The sequence below is a fragment of the Mesocricetus auratus genome, unplaced genomic scaffold (assembly GCF_017639785.1).
Source record: "Mesocricetus auratus isolate SY011 unplaced genomic scaffold, BCM_Maur_2.0 Super-Scaffold_100006, whole genome shotgun sequence".
Taxonomy (NCBI): Eukaryota; Metazoa; Chordata; class Mammalia; order Rodentia; family Cricetidae; genus Mesocricetus; species Mesocricetus auratus.
Genome location: NW_024429190.1, coordinates 96,875,178 through 96,892,645, shown reverse-complemented (window position 1 = coordinate 96,892,645; position 17,468 = coordinate 96,875,178). Strand labels below are relative to the sequence as shown.

Here is a 17,468-nt window from a genome sequence, read left to right as displayed (position 1 = left end):
TATCTTCTCTCCTTGTCTAGGCTTCATCACAGTTTGGTTAATGCTTTCACCTCAGTGCTTTTGTATCTCCAACCTGGTTCTGTCTTATTACAGCCGTTTCTTCTTGGTATCACTGTCCTAGTTTTTGCTATCTCTGCCCTAGTTCTCTGACCTTTATCTTAGCTAGCATTATGCCACTGGGATTAACTTTCTCTGGTTCTCAGCTTTGAGAAACTAATCTTAAACTGCAATTCTATATGACCCTTTATTGTCTTTGTGAATTTCCTTATGAAAGGAACAAATGTTTCAGTGAATGATCCAGATTATCTGTGTTTTAACCTCATATTTGGAGAATTTCAAACTTAGAGAAATGTAGACAGAATAGTGTAAGAAACTAATATTACTTAGCTTGAATACCATTTTGGCAAGTCTTTTTTGTATGTTATTTTGAAGCAAATCCAAATGCTGTATCATCTCCATTTCCTGTTTTGTGTTGCTTTTGTGAATCTTATAGGACATTGTTATCCTTAATACATGCAGTCCTTCCTTACCAAGGAGTTTTCTTGAAAGTTAAAATCTGTTTCTGGTTCCATTTTATTTGATGGGTGATAGTTGTGCTTGTTTGATGGGTTTGTTGTTGTTTTGTGATAACAGTAGGGAATTGAACCTGTATTTCCTGTATTTTTTTAAATCAACACAAAGTATATTATTTCTGATTTTAAATGTTCTCTCTTTTTTGTATTTCTTAATTCCTAAGAATTGCCTTCATAAGGAAGTGTTTAATATGGCAGATTCTATCTCTTGCATAGGATTTTCTGGTGAAATATTTTTACAAGTGATGAAAAGTCAGAATTCAATATTTGGGAAGTAGTACTCACCTGGAGCTTTTCAAGAAAACCATCATTGATACTCAGTAATACTTAGACAGACAGTTGAATAACTTACTAATAACAACAGGGAAAATTCTGTCAACCAAGGAATCTTTTTGTTTTGTTTTGTTTTGTTTTACGAGACAGGGTTTCTCTGTATTGTTTTGGAGCCTGTCCTGGAACTCGCTCGGTAGACCAGGCTGGTCTCAAACTTACAAGAGATCCGCCTGCCTCTGCCTCCCTTGTGCTGGGATTAAAGGCGTGCGCCACCACCGCCTGGCCCCTGGAATCTTATGTATAGAATTTCTTCATTATGCATTAAAAAGAAGCTAGGAATATATTAAATATGCTATGTTATTCTTTAAGGGTTTTGTGTGATATGCAATTCTTGAAAAATAAGTTGACAAAGTCAGCTTGCTTACTTGAGTCAGACTTGGGGAAAAACCATCAAACCATTAGGACTTGATGGTTTAAAGATGCCTTGTGGGACTGGAGCAATGACTCAGCAGATAAAGCTATTTGGGAGCATAAATTTGACTCTTGTTCAATGTCCAGAACCCGGGCAAAGATGCAAGGAGCACATCAACTCCACAAACCTGAACTCCACTTGGGTGATGTGATACCTTCGTCATCATACACACATAGTAATAATAAATAAAAATTACAGCTATGTTTCAGAAATAGATCTGTATACATATTCTATGTCCTTGTTAATATGTGTCACGTCTTGGGAAATGATTGGGTATAGCTGCCAGAAAACCTGTTAATTTGAATAATCTATGATGAAAGATAATTTTTTGCCTTAATGTCAAGTAAACTGAGACAGACCTGTCATTGTTTCTTAAAGACTTTTTGGGTGGGGGTGCATTGTGATATATTTTTTGTTTGAGATGTGTATAAAATTTGACAGCTCCTGCAAGTAACAGGAGTTTGTTTTGTGATATTTATTTGGTTGTTGTGGTAGTTGTCACTCTTTTGTCCCAACTAGTAAACTTCTGCCTCAGCCTCCTGTATAGTGGGGAATATAGACTTGAACCACCATGCTCAGCATGGAATGAACTTACAACTTCCTTTAGAGAGAAAATTTATTGATGACCATGTTTATCAAAATTTAACAACTAGTGAGATTATTGCACACATGTGGTACAATATTAGACATTAAACATTCTAACTTCCAGAATAGAAAAACAGCAAAACAAAAACACTGACTGTCTTCAGGCCACGGTAAATGGAAACGTATTGAATAACTTTTATTTTACCATAATAGTATACATGTTATTTTTTCTTAAGAGCGTTACAACATTGTGAAGAACTGATTGAGCAGTATAACCGCGCTGAGAACAGCATGTGCATAGCAGACAGTAAACCTCAGCCTTACCAGAGTGTAACTAGCCATGTGGGCAAAGCAGTGGAAGACTGCATGAGGGCTATCATTGGGGTGTTGCTCAATTTAACTAATGATAATGGTAAGTAATGTTTTCTTATTGAAAAATATACACATGGAAATAAGCTATTCTGTTTTTGATGTAATGATTTATAATATTCCATTTCGTAATTGACTTGCTCCTATAGTCATCAGCTACTTTTAGGAATTGATTCTTTTAGAACTGCCTAGCGAATAAGCTTAAAATATCAAAACCACATATTTCAGTAAAGGAGTAGTCAGGCAATTTAAAATTAATACTTATTTTAGTAGCTGGGTATGGTGGGCATACCTAAATTCCTAGCACTTGGCGAGGCTGAGGCAAGAGGAGTGCATGAGGTTGAGGCCAGCTTGGACTACACAGCAGGAGCAGGTCAAGCAGCAATACATAGTGAAAACAGGACTTGGGAAAAGAAAACAAAACTAACAGAAGAAAATCATTTTAAATGTGGTTATGAGTATCATAAGGAAGACTTTTGTTTCCATCCTTATTTTAGAGTGGGGCAGTACAAAGACAGGAGAACAAGATGGACTCATAGGCACAGCGATGAACTGTGTCCTTCAGGTTCCAAAGTACCTACCTCAGGAGCAGAGATTTGATATTCGAGTGCTGGTGAGTTGAAGTGGCCACTTGGTACTTTATCTTCTCTTTAGATGATGAAACTTCGTTTTAGTTTTGATTTAAGAGTCAGTTGTTTAATGTGAGATGCACTCTCACCCTGAACTCTTGGGGGAGGGTCTAGGCCCTGCCCTGGATGAAATGACAGACTATGGACACCCCCATGGAGGGCCTCACCCTCCCTGGGGAAATGAGGGGATAATGGGGGGGGAGGGCGCGGGAGGAGGGGAGGGAAAGGGAGAGGGACCTGGAACTGACTTGTGAAGCAACCTTGTTTCTAATCTAAATTTAAACTTAAAAAAAAAAAAAACGAGTCAGTTGTTTAATGTATTCTGGGTTGAACTGGAGAGATGGTTCAAAGGTTAAAAGCACTGACTGCTCTTCCATAGGTTGTGAGTTAAATTTCTAGCAACCACAAGACAGCTCACAACCATCTATGATGAGATACGCTGCCCTCTTTTACGTAGTGTATACATAATAAATAAATATCCTGGGTTGTTTTGATGGGTCCTTGTGACTATATTTCTCCATATTTTTTCTGTCTTTCAAAACCTACTTCATAAAAATAGAGTTATAAGCTGATAATGGTGGCTAATAACTGAGGAGCTTAAGGGTGTCTCATATCCATAACCCTAGCACTTTGAATGGTGGACTGAGAGGATGGCCCTGAGTCAAGGCCAGCCTGGACTGTAAAAAGAAACAAAACAGCTCTCTGCTGCCCGCCTAAAAATCTTTTTTTGGAAAGAGCAGTATCTTGCATGGTGTTTTTCTTAACAGGTTTGCAGATGGAAAAAAAATGCTACTTAACATTTTATTTGATAGTAAAAGTTATTTATATTATAAATTCTTGTTTGTAACTGGGTGGTGGTGGTGCATGCTTTTAATCCCAGCATTCAGGAAGCAGAGGCAAGGATCTCTATGATTTTTAGGTCAGCCTGGTCCAAAGAGTGAGTTCCAGGAAAATCTCCAAAGTTACACAGAGAACCCCTGTCTCAACAAAAAAAAATGTGTTTTTTAATGTTTTTTAGGGATTGGGTCTACTGATAAATCTGGTGGAATATAGTGCCCGGAATCGGCACTGCCTTGTCAATATGGAAACATCCTGTTCTTTTGATTCCTCCTTCTCTAGTGGAGAAGGAGAACAAAGTTTAAGGATGGCTGGACAAGTTCATGCTGTTCAGGCATTAGTACAGGTGAGAAGCAGTGCCATGATTCCATATTATGTAAACCTTGCAGGATGGATCCACTTAGAAAAAGTCAACTGACTTCTTCAGTCTTCAGTTTCCAGATTCTCTGGCACAGTCCCTACCTAGGACTTCTGAGATTCTTGGCATGGTGTTGAGAACTGCTCTTCTGTTTTTTTTTTTCTAGGTTATTATCTTATATATACTGTCTTCAAAGTCTATTTAGCACATCTTTTAAGATCTGCTTACTATTTGATATTTAAGTAAATCTCATTAGTAACTTGTTGCCTATCTCAAATCCTGTGAATGAGTATATTAAGTGCTTTTGGTATTGAACACAATAACAACCAAAGGAAAATAAAATAATGGAAGGCAAGGAATTTTATGGGTTCTCTTGACTGTATGAAATACATAATCTGTAGGAAACTCTATTAATAGTCTTCCTTGCATACTTCCAATGATAAAAATGCAAATAATGTTAAGATCTAATTCTTCCTGGGTCCTTTTATATTTATAAATTGTTTATATCTTTAATTTCTTTTAAAGAAGTTATGTTGCTTTATCTACTGTAGTTTAGCTACTATCTTTCCTATTGGTTAATTTAGCCAGTATGCATAGGTTTGTTGATTTTTGTTGTTGTTTTTTAATTTTGAAAATGGTAGTTTTTTCTCTTTAATTTTGTAGGTAGTATTATCTGAATTAAGGGCAATTATGGTGACTTTTATTAGTGAAAACAGTACATACACTGTTACTGTATTACTTAAATCTCATCAGCATTTATACTTTAGTTTTGGCTTTTGGTAAAATATAGGACAAGCTTTTTTTAAAAAATCCAATATTCTTATTTAAAACAAAATATTAGAATGTTCATGTTGGTACTTGATCAGTTTTTTTCTTTTTTTTTAGAATTTCCATCCCTCTACTTCCTCTAGTGCCTTTTGTGTCCCTCCTACTTCTTTAATTATAATTGGTGTGTTTATGAATACTCATTTGAAATCATTTAGTATTGCTCATATATGTTTTAGTGCTGACCTTAGGTAGGATTGACTGACCTATTGATGTATTTTTAATGATTTTCAACAACAATTTTTATCAGCTGTTTCTTGAACGAGAGCGAGCAGCCCAGTTGGCAGAAAGTAAAACAGATGAGTTAATCAAAGATGCTCCCACCACTCAGCATGATAAGAGTGGAGAGTGGCAAGAAACAAGTGGAGAGATACAGTGGGTGTCTACTGAAAAGACGGATGGTACAGAGGAGAAACATAAGAAGGAGGAGGAGGATGAAGAACTTGACCTCAATAAAGGCATGTTTATCTTGAGTAGAAGTAGATTCTTCAAAACATTTTGATTCACATATTGTTATAATTTAACAATGTCTTTATCTAGTTAACTGCCTTATCTAGTTAAGCTTTGTTCCTATTAGTGAGCATGGTGTGTGTCGTTGGGAGGTCTCAAATTGTATTTCTTTGTAATCTCCCTCTTTTAATCTGATGCTGAGTCTCTTCTTTTTCTGCTAAGCCACTCATTCCCTAATTTCTGATACTCTTAAGAAAAATTTGCTCCTAAGAAATTTAGCTGCTAAGGTTTGTCAGTCTCTTACTTGGAAGCCTGTGGTTCAATCCAGAGAAACTTTGATAGTTTAAGCATATTATAATCAGTCGTGTTAAAAAATAATTGCTTTTTGATACATAATTCATACACTATAAAATTACTCTTTTAAAGTGAGTAATGCAACAACTTAGTATATTCACAGAGTTATATATTTCCTTTATCACATGTTGAACATGGTTTCTAAAGAAACTATATATTGGGCCAGACAGTTGTGGCTCACACTTTTAATCCCAGTACTTGGGGAGGCAAAGGCAGGTGAATCTCTGTGAGTTCTAGGCCAGCCTGGTCAATACAGCGAATTCCAGTACAGCTAGGACTGTTTATACAGAGAAACCCTGCCATGAAAAACAAAAACAAAAAAACAGAAACGAAAACAAACCCACAGGACAAAACAAAAAAACTAGATTAGTTGGCAGTCAGCTTCTTCATTTCTTCCTCCCCCAACCACTGGCAACAGTCATCTACTTAATCTTCTCCAACGATTTACCTGTTTCAGGTAATTCATATAAAAAGAATCATACAATATTTTTTTCTATAAGGGACTTATTTCAATTAGATGCATTTTTTTTAAGCATTTGTTAGAACTATATTCCTTACATGGTCAGATAACACTTCTTTGCATGATCTTACTACATTATAACTGTCTGTCCATTAATGGGCACTTGGGGTCTTTCTACTTTCTATTTAGTACAGTGATGTTAACTGTTTTCCAGTGTGGTAGCACCAGCCATCAGCAACATGTGAGTGTTCCAAGGTTTTCATCCTTTCAAAACACCTTCAAGGTGTTTTTTCTTAGTCATTTTAGTTGATGGAAGTTTTTCATTTACAGCTCTTTAAAGACATTATGTGGAAACATCTTCCCTTTTTATGGTCTTTTTGTGTCTTCGAAGAAATAATGTATTCCAGGACTCTTGCCTGTTTTTTAACTTGGTTATTCGTCTTATCATTAAATTCAAAGAATTCTTTATGTATTCTGAATATGTTACCAGATAAATGACTCTGTGTAGTTCCATTTTGTTAGGGGTGCTCTTTTAAAACCCAATCTTAAAGTATGTTAACACTTTAGTTCTTAATATTTGATCCTTTTTCATTTTGAGTTAGTTTTTATTAATTTGGAATATCAAGTTGTTCATGCATTCTAAATGCTTTTAAAGTAATAATAGAACAATTGAAATTGCAGAATTTGTGTCAGTTGGTACACTATTGAAACTCTTTATTTAACTGTTCTCAGCCCTTCAGCATGCTGGCAAACACATGGAGGATTGCATCGTGGCCTCCTACACGGCCTTGCTTCTTGGGTGTCTCTGCCAGGAAAGTCCCGTAAGTAAATAGTTCAGAAATGTCTTGTGTATCTTTGAAAGATTGTTGTGCAACAGCTTCATGCAATTACCTGATGCATTTATTTACTTAAAAATTTTCCCTATTCATACATAATTTTTGTTTCAGAAGAGCTTTTGACAAGGTTATTTAAACAATTTTATTTAATACCCTGCGGGGGTGGGGGGATGTCAAGAATATGTCTAACTTTCTGGTAGTTTTCTTTAAAACTTTTTTTAATACAGTGAGCATCTTTTATTTACTTTCCAATACATGCTTTCATAGTAAAATTTGATATGAGGTGAATTGTTGATCTTCATTGCTTTTTTTTAGAACTGATAAACCTGTCAGAGTCAAACTGTTTAAGATACCAAAAAGCAAGCTAGTGGGCTCAGGATGTAGCTCAGTTACTAAAGTGCTTGCACAGAATACATGAAGCCCTGGGTATAGTTCCTACTGCTACCTAAACTGTCCCCGGCAATGTATGCCTGGAATCCCAGCACTTGGGAGATGAAGGGACAGGATGACCAAGATCACCTGTGGCTCAATAAAGTGGTTGAGGCCAGCCTGGGCTTACCTAGAGCCTCAGAGCAAACAAAACCTAAGGGAATGCTTTTAATATCATTTAAAAAAAAAAGGCAAGGTTTGCATTCTAGAAGTTAAAATAGTGTGGAATGTTAAAGACTTTTTATAGAGGCAGAGCTAAAATATTTATTGAGTCCGAGCGGTGGTGGTGCACGCCTTTCTCTAATCCTTCAGGAGACAGAGGCAGGCAGATCTCTGTGAGTTCAAGGCCAGCCTGGTCTACAGACCGAGTTCCAAAACAGCCTCCAAGCTACAAGGAAACCATGTCTTAAAAAAACAAAACAAACAAACAAAAAGTTGAACTTTTCAAGATGCATTTTAAATTAAGAATGCTTAGGTAGGAATGTTCTTGGTGTGGATGAATGAGTCCCTGTTGGTAAAGGGCTAGTACTTTTACTAATCTGTGCTCAATTGGCCAAGTCAAAATTACCCTGTTTTAGTGACTCAGGAGGAGTAACTTCTTCTGTACATGTTTTGTTGTCCTTTTCCTTGGTTAAAAGCATTCATCACGGGCTGGAGAGATGGCTCAGCTGTTAGGATTTCAGAGGACTGGATGTTCAGATCCTGGCACCCATGTCGGGTGTCTCAAAATCATCTATAAGTCCAGCTCCAAGATACCCAGTGCCTCTGGCCTCCTCAAGTACCTGCACTCTATGCACAAACCCACATGCACACATATATACCTGCACATAATTAAAACCGTTTCTCTGTGGCTTTGGAGGCTGTCTTGGAACTAGCACTTGTAGACCAGCCTGGCCTCAAACTCACAGAGATCCGCCTGCCTCTGCCTCCTGAGTGCTGGGATTAAAGGGGTGTGCCACCAATGCTCAGCAAAATAAAAAATTTTTTAAGAGTATAAAAAGCACTTAGCATGACTATAAGATGACCATGCCTAAGGTCCCTGGTCAAATAATGTCTCATAGGACTCTTCTTTATTTTCTTTTTAAGACAGCATTCTTGGACTTCTGAGCATTGGGCCGCCTGCTTCCCTCTGAACCAGTTTAAGGCTAGGAAAATGGGATTACTATTAGTGGATTGAGTTCATCAGGAACCACCTATGAGAAATACATGTGTCTATATAATTAGGCTGTCTCACAGAAGTGGAGGTTATAGTTATTGGACAGTCTGTTGCCATTGGAAAGATAAATATGAATGGTAAAAGTACCATGTGAATGTAATCTTGAAGTCACTGTGAGTGTTCCCTTTGAAATATGTGGCACATAAAGTGAAAGCTCGGTAGCTATCTTAATTTCCTTTCCAGTTGCTATGATAAAACATATTAGGACAGTGTTGTGTAACTATAGTGAAGTTTTGTTAGTCTGACATGTGTCCGTCATTCTGAGTGTCTAGCTTTCTTGTCCCTAAAAAGAAGGTTCTGAATTTGTGAACAATATTGTGGATTCTTAGAACCACAGATGTGATGTATATGTTGCCTTGGTGATCCTTATAATTAGAAAACTAGATGCTACCACAAATATAAATTAAGTTGGCTTTTTCCATTGTGGAAGTAGAAGAGATGAAGCAAGCATGTAGTCTTGTACATGTTTCTGTGGCCCCCATGTTTAGGGAGCCCAATAAAATCTGGTCTCATTTTCTATTGCCCTATTTACCAGTTTACACTTGCTACTTTGCTGTGGTCAGTTTCCACTGCTCCTGTAGGTTCCTGCCCCTCTCCATTCTTTGACTCTTGCACAGTGCCACAAGATCTAGCTTTCTTCAGAGCTCTTGCTAATTGTGTAGCTTCTCTGTCTGACTTGTCAACAGCAGTGGAATGATAGTTTTACTTACTACTTTAAAAACGCACTGTTAAGCCTGCTTCTTTAGTTACCAAACCCAGCATCCCTCTTGGGATAGCTATTAAACTTCTCAAATTGTTCATGCTGTATCATTCCTTTTACTATAAATGTTGTAATTGTCCTTCCCACAGCCCCTATAAATGTTTAGTTCTATTGTGTGTTGGTAAAGAAAGGTTTGAACTAATGAAGGACTTTCATCCACATCATGGGAGCAATTTATTCTTTAATATAGAGGTATACTTTTTTATTGAACAGTCCTTCAGAGTTAACTCAGCCATTATTCTCTCTACCATTATGGAGGCTGTTTAAATGTAATGATTGATAACTACTTTTTTAGTACATGAATTTTTTACCAAGTTTTTTTTTTCTCCTGTATTTCTTTGTATTGTAAAAACACCATGACCAAAAGAAAAGAACTTGGGGACAAAAGAGTTTATTTCATCTTACAGCTTTACAGTTCTCTTTGAAGGGAAGTCGGCAGAAGCAATAAAGGAATGCTGCTTACTGGCTTGTTCAGTTTTCTTTCTTATGCAACTCAAGACCACCTGCGTAGGGGTGGTGTTGCCCATGCTGGATTGGGCCCTGCCCCATCAGTCATCAATCAAGAAAATACCCCATAGACTTGTCTACGGGTCAGTCTGATGGAAGCAATTCCTCAGTTTCTGTTCTCTCTTCCAAGATGACTTTAGTTTGTGGAAAGCTGACAGAAAACTAACCAGCACAGTCTATATATATGTCTGTGTGTAGATGGAAGTTTCTGTCCTGCCTGGTCCTGTAGCTGTTTAGTCCCAAATAAACACACAGAGGCTGATATTAATTATAAACTGCTTGGACTATTGCTCAGACTTATTACTAACAAGCTCTTACAACTTAAATTAACCCATAATTCTTACCTATGTTTAGCCATGTGGCTTGGTACCCTTTCTCAGTAAGACATTCTCATCTTGCTTCCCCTGCATCTGGCTGGCAACTGCATCTCTGCCTTTCCTCTTCCCAGAGTTCTCCTATATTTCCTGCCTGGCTACTGGCCAATCATCATTTTATCAAACCAATATGAGTGACAAATCTTTACAGTGAACAAGAACATTATCCCACATCTTCTATGCATCAAGTATGTGCCTGGTGCTTGGAGGTCAGATCCAGTGGCACTGGAGTTACAATTATGAGCCACTATGTGGATGCTGGGAATGGAGCCCAGTTTCTCGGGGGAAAAAAGCAGGCAGTGTTCTTAACTGCTGAGCCTTCTCTGTAGTTCCTATTTAGGAGTTTAAATAAGTGGTGTCTTCACCCATCAATGGAAGTCAGACTGCAGGCTTTCTTTTAATCCTTTGTGTCATATCTTCAGACTGTTTTGTTCTTTAGTACAGATGAGCCTGCACAGATCGTTTCCTTTTATTCTTTCTGAAGCTTTAAATTGGGGCAATTTGTGTTTGTTTTGAAACAGGGCTTTGACTGTCCTGGAACTCACTCTATAGACCAGTCTGACCTTGAACCTCCTGCCTCTGCCTCCAGAGTGCTGGGAGTAAAGGCATACGCCACCACTGCCCAGTAAAATTAAGCATTTTTAAACATAATGAAACAGAAGTTTTAAATCCGGTCACGTAAGAGTTTCCTCTTACAGGGTTGTCATATATATATGCTGCTTTTTGCTAATAATCAAGGGAAGCTCCTCTCCTGGAATTGGCCCATAATATAACACAAATGATGTATTAAAAGATTTAGTTGTAGCATAGAGAATTTTTTTATCTTTGTTTATAAACGTTTAGCTGTGAGTATAGTCTGTCTACATATTTAACAATGCAGTTTATTTCTTTCATTTCCCAAAATAAATATTCACACATATTCCTTTGTAGCTTTTGCTAGCTTTGCCTTTTACCCTTTCTTTCTGTGGGTAGAGTGGTATAGATTTGGGAATGAACCTGAATGTGCCGACACATAGTTAAGTCACTGTGGAATGGGAATAACCCAGGAGTTCTGGGCTTCTCGTAGATGTTTACCACAAAACATATAGCAGGCCAACAACATTGGGTGGATTATAGTATTCTTTTCTGACTGACTGGTTTTAATCTGTTTCTTCAGATTAATGTAACTACAGTGAGGGAATACCTTCCAGAAGGAGATTTCTCCATAATGACAGAGATGCTTAAAAAATTCTTAAGCTTCATGAATCTTACCGTAAGTAACTTGAATTGCATATTTCAGTTTATAGGGTTTTTGATTATTTTTCAGACAAAATCTTAAGCTGCAGCCCAAGCCAGCAGTACTCCTGTTTCAGCCTTTCAAGTGCTGAAATTAATGGGTGTATATAGTGGTACCTGGCTGATGTATGTGTTGTTAAATTTAAATATAGTACTCTGACCGTGAAACTAAAAATGGCCACAGTGTTAGATAATTCCTCAATGTGACAAAATACCTAACATAAGCAGCTCATACAAAGGTATATTCTGGTTTATAGTTGCAGAATTTTTAATCCATTGTGTCAAGGATAGTGGGGGGGGGGGGGGAAGAACTGCCCTGTGGTAGCCAGAGAATAGAGAATGCCTATGTATCTGCTTTCTCCTTTTATTTTAACTGAACTTCCAGCCCGTAAGATGGTATTGCCCACAAACAGACAATTATTGTGGCAAATTGCTGTATTTTAAAGGCAATGATATAATTTCAGTGTACTCTGTGGTCTTCCCTTTTTTTAGAAGGTAGACTTTGATTTTAGTATATTTCTTCAAACTTTTTAAGTAAGTATTAACCATTTCCTTCCTTCCCCTTTCAGTGTGCTGTTGGAACAACAGGCCAGAAGTCTATCTCTAGAGTGATTGAATATTTGGAACATTGCTAGCTGCTTTACCTTTGCTTCAGGTGCTTGGTAATGCTGGAGCTATCCTTAGACAAAGAAAAGTCATGAAAGAAGTCCTTGAAGATATACCAAGAACATTCATCAGTATCATTCGTGTTTGGATTCTTATGACCACCCGATTTCTTCATCATGCATTCTGCATTTGCTAAATGACAGTTACTACATCAATCTGCAGCTATCAAAAATGAGGGGAAAGGTTCAGGCTGTTAACAATCCCATGCAGTATTTAAATACACTTACTTGGCAGAGTCTATGCCCTCCCCTTGTTTCCTTGCTTTATTTTAGGCGAGGTTTAAGGGGAAATCTGTGCTGCTGTTAGTGCAACTGCTGTGTATGTTGAGCCACTGTTGTCATGCCAGTCAGGTGCAAAGGCAGCTTAGCTACTGAGGTATCGAATGTTCTAAGGACATTCTAGACAACAGCTTAGTTCCTTTTTCAGGCTCATTTGCTTTTGCTTTTTGTTGAATGATTCCAATCGTAAATAAAGCTTTTAATAATTTTGTGAATTTTTTTTGTTGTTGTTCCCTGAACTACTGTCTATATTTAAAATTAGATGGAATCCAAAGACACAAGGGATTAATAGTATATTTTTTTATTCTTGATTAGGTTTGGGTGTCAAACTATTTTTCACTTCTGAGACCATGACCATATTCAATATCATACCATAACGTGTCATAGCTATAGGCACAAGAAAACAAATAGCAGTTTGAGGGAATATTATATTATATAAGATAATGTGCCCTGTTAAAGGATTAAGCAAAAATAGACAAACCCAGGGTAGTTTACACTTAATGCTAGAGAGGCTCTTGAAACATTGTTAAGTTTTGAGGGAAGTTCTCTAGATATATTTTCTAATGTTCAATACAGTAAATATAAGGAAGCTAAAACACCAATGTGGAATTCAGTTTTCCAGATAGCGTGTATATTCTTCTATAGAGTGACAGGATCAATTGCATAAACGCAAAGCCTTAAAATTGCTGGTGTAGAGAAGACCCTTTTTTTATTCAGATTCTTTGTTCATAGAGCAGTTGTTTAGAAAACAGTTGTGGAACACACAGACCATGGTTTATAGCTTTCATTTCATAGGTTTTTGTTTTATTTGTTTGGTTTTGTTCAGACCACTGGTTATTTTTTTTCCCCCTTTTTTATTGATTGGTCTGAGACAGGCTTTCCAGAGATGTTTCATTAATACTTTTAATTACCTTTCAGATAGTTACATCATGTTTCTTCATTGGATTTGTAAAACTTGAAGCCATAAAAATATTAGTTTGGTGTGTATTTGGGGAAAATAGCTAAAAGTCTAATTTTGACTCGTTTTAGACTTTGTTATTTCCTTGTATAAAGTAACAAACCGGGGCTCTTGTATCAGTGCCAGCTGTAATGTTTTTTTAAATGCAGTGGCTGCCTTCTATTGTCTTCCTATTTTTGATAATGCAGATTGTTGGGAAATCTATAAGGAAGTAACTGACTCTAGGCAAATTGTTTTCTTCCTTCTACCCACCCAAATCCCTACCCATCACCTTTAAGAACACAGTATGCCAGTGTAATGTGGGAAAGATTGAGATTGTATTTGCCCTGAGTACCAAACTAATTTAGCAAACTTTTTTTAAAAGCATACTGGTAAATGATGTCCACAAATTTGCTTAGATATATTTTAATTATTTTAAAATACATTGGTGTTTATTAATCATTGGATTTGGGGGACAGATTTTTGATTGTGGCAGATGGTAAGGAACAGTAAACAGTTGGATGAGATCAATCAGGGCGAATTACATTTTTTCTGTTACACTGGTAATCATTTGATAATTGATTTACCTCAGTGTTTAACAGTTTTTTATTTTGTTTTGTTTTAAAAATACTAACTAGTTGTCAAGCACTGATAGGCATGCAGGTCTCTGGAGGCGCAGGGTGGGTAGGAGGAGACCACCTGACCGCCGGCAGTGCACTTGTGTGTCTAACCCTCGGAGAACTCGCATTTTAGGGTACTTGAGGCTGACTTACAAATTAACTAAAGTTTTAAAGTAACCTTTTTCCATTGTAAATATTTCTGTAAATACTACCAGTTGGATATTAGAACAGTAGGATACTTTTCTGAATCCAATCCTATTTTTATTTTATACAGTATTTCTCAGCTGTGATCTTTGGAGCAAAAGCCAACGGCAGGAAAAAAAATAGTTTGTACCAGTTTCATGAAGTATGTCTTTGGGTTTTTGTAAATAATTTTAACTCAAATAAAATTGCTACTTTAAATACACATGTTGTCTTTAGCATAAGTCTATTAACCTGTTTTTGAAGGAGGAAATCGCAGAAACTTGGTAAGGCCAACACTGTTGAGCATAAGTACTGAGTTTTTCTCAGGTATTATGCACTTCTAAGTGCTGGTCTAGATGGATGTAAACAGTTCTTTGGGCTGGTTAGGGTGGGTGGTTTTTGAGTATATAGTTAAATCCTTAGCATACTCACTATACTTTGATTTAAATCTTTTGGACTTTTGAACATGACTGCAAATTTCTTTCCTTTTGAGATTTTATAACCATTCTTTAGCTTTTTAAATTTTCCTTGTCAGCCTTTACGATTTCACAAGTAGTCTTCTACCTTCCCCTGATTGTTTTAGTCACGAAAGTAGATTTCAACTCTTCCACATTTACACACACGCACGCACGCACATGCAGGTGTTAGACCGCATATGATGTGGTCTCCGCAGGTTCTGGACTTGGAAAGACCTAAATCATGCACGTGGAATTCAATTCCCAGCTCTGGTACTTGCTGCTAACTTAGAGCAAATTCTTGAAACTATTTATTCATTCAGTTTCCTTAATTGAAAAGTGGGAGATACTACCTACCTCATGGTTGTGAAGATTCAGTGTATATGAAACATTACTATAATGTTCCAAATTTAATACTTAGTGGCAACTTTTTACTATTTTCACTGTCAGAAAATGAAGTCTATTAAGGACACCTGCGATGCTGGTGCCTCATGTCACTGGAGTAGGTGGTTTTGGCTTTTGACACCAGGTTCTCCAAATAACTATTTCTAAACTTTTTTTGTTAATCTCTTCTCAGTGACGTAAAGCAGAGGGAAGTTGAACACATTTTAGGACTCCCTAAAAATGTTTGAGTTTTTTTTTTTAATTATTAGAATGATCCAAAGAGGTTTGAACAACTCACTATTGGTGGCTTTCTGATGGATTTGTACCTAAGTAATTTCATGTAGAGTGCCTTTGAATACAGGCTTTGAATAAATTCTCTTGAGTGTTTAGGTCAAATCTCTGCCTTAAATTCTGTGTGTATCCAATTTGAATACTCAAAATGTCATGTGCTGCTTTAAGGGACAGAACTAGAAAATTGTTTTCATTCTACCTAGAACCTACATTCTATGAAGAATCTGCTGAATGAATCATATTACAGAGTAAATGTGCCAAAAATTTCCACAAAAATCCAATGAGAGTGATAATTACATTAAATATAGGCACACTAAACACTCCAGTTAAAAGCAGAGATTGTGGGATTTTACAAATGAAGCTGTACTGTTAAAGAATTTGCTGACTTTGAATACTAAGTAGGTTGTGATGAAGATGCATATCATAATCCTCAGAGCATTCAGCACAAAACCCTGCAGATACAGTTGTAGTTTCTAGTGTAATCAACGTGGAAAACAAGAAAAAACACTTAACTAGCACGAAATCCAAAACAGGACCATAAGATGACACAGTGGTAAAGGCGCTTGTCCCCATGCCCTGCACCACAAGCTCAACTCCAGGACACACTTGGAAGAAGTGAATTGGCTCATGCAAGGTCTGTGTAGTTCACATCACAAGTAAGTGAGAAACAAGATATACAAGAACAAAGAAAAGTCAGTTCTATGCAAGAGGGCTATGCCAATGATGTTCACTAAATGCAGTGTTGCTGTTAATTGTATTAACTGTACGTAGATTAAAAGCTCACAGGTAGAGCTGGTAAAACTGAACAACCAAGAGATTGAATTTAAATACAATATGAAAGACAAACCCAGAAGATACACCATTCAAATGCTAATGAAGTATTGGTGTAAGATATACTTTAAGGCAGATAGTGTTTTGTTTCTCCAAGAGCATATTTTAATGAGGCATGGTACCTATACAAAAGAAAACAATGTACTTCTGATACTACATAACTTTTTATATAAGTATATGTTAATGGAAAACAGGTAGGTGAAGTCACAAGCATAGTTTCAAATTTTAATACTGCTTCAGCAATTGATAGATTTTTAAAGAAAGATTATATATTTTATGCAGATATGCCTACATGCCAGAAGAGAGTATCAGACCCCATTTTAGATGACTGAGCTACCATATGGTTGCTGGGAATTGAACTCAGGACCTCTGAAAGAGCAGTCAGAGCTCTTAACCTCTGAGTCATCTCTTCATCCAGATTTTTGGGTTTTGTTTGCTTGTTTGTTTTTAAATGTAAACTGGCTGCCGTGACGTATACATAATCCTAGCCACTCAGGCTATGTCAGGAGAGTTATCTAGGCCTGGAAGTAAAAGGCCTGCTTGGATAATAACATGTCTCAATAAGTATATGATTAAGTCTGAAGCTACAAAAGGTCTGAGTGGATGAATTACCTAATCTAATATTCAGACATTATATTGAACATGATTTTCCATTGTACATGAAAATTTCACCAAGATATTCTAAGGGTTCATAAAACAGGTTTTGATGTGTTTCAGATGGCTGAAATCTTAGGATATACCTGTAAATCAGCAGTCAAAAAACTTATAGACAGTATTCAGATATTAATATGACTCTGAAAAACCATAGTAAGAAAAGAACTTGCCAATAAAAACAACACATTGGAGGTTTTTTTCCCACATCTAAAGCAATGTTTCAGGTTATCGTGTAATACAAACCTGAAATGAAAAAGATGAAAGAATTAAAACCCAAAGTAAGTTTTAAGAAAGAAAAATCAGGGACTGGTTGGTGGCGGCGTAATCCCAGGCAGAGGCCAGCCTGATCTACAGAGCCAGTTCCAGGACAGGGTCCAAAGCAATATAGAGAAACCCTGTCTTGAAAAAAAAACCAAATGAATGAATGAATGAATAAATGAATCGATGGATAAAAATAGAAAATAAAAAGATAAAATTGAAAATCCCAAAGTGTGGTGACATTTTGTTCATGATCTAACAAGTAAAGCTTGCTTGAAGATTAGAGTGCAGAGCTAGCTAGCCACAGTAGTCAGCTTCAGAGGCCAGGCA

At 36.8% G+C, this 17,468-nt stretch overlaps 1 protein-coding gene across 4 annotated transcripts in view; it reads left to right on the top strand.

Moving 5' to 3' along the window:
- The window catches only part of Wapl (WAPL cohesin release factor), a 66,560-nt gene extending 52,072 nt beyond the window's left edge, over positions 1-14,488 (top strand). For 3 of the 4 annotated variants that reach the window (XM_040747690.1, XM_040747689.1, XM_040747691.1), the window contains 7 exons: positions 2,139-2,314; positions 2,769-2,884; positions 3,919-4,083; positions 5,171-5,378; positions 6,917-7,005; positions 11,463-11,558; positions 12,151-14,488. In XM_040747690.1, the coding sequence (XP_040603624.1) occupies positions 2,139-2,314; positions 2,769-2,884; positions 3,919-4,083; positions 5,171-5,378; positions 6,917-7,005; positions 11,463-11,558; positions 12,151-12,216 (916 nt within the window). In that variant the 3' untranslated portion in view covers positions 12,217-14,488. The remainder of the gene's footprint in view (positions 1-2,138; positions 2,315-2,768; positions 2,885-3,918; positions 4,084-5,170; positions 5,379-6,916; positions 7,006-11,462; positions 11,559-12,150) is intronic. The other variant, XM_040747688.1, reaches the window with a different exon arrangement.
- The last annotated feature ends 2,980 nt before the right edge of the window (positions 14,489-17,468 follow it).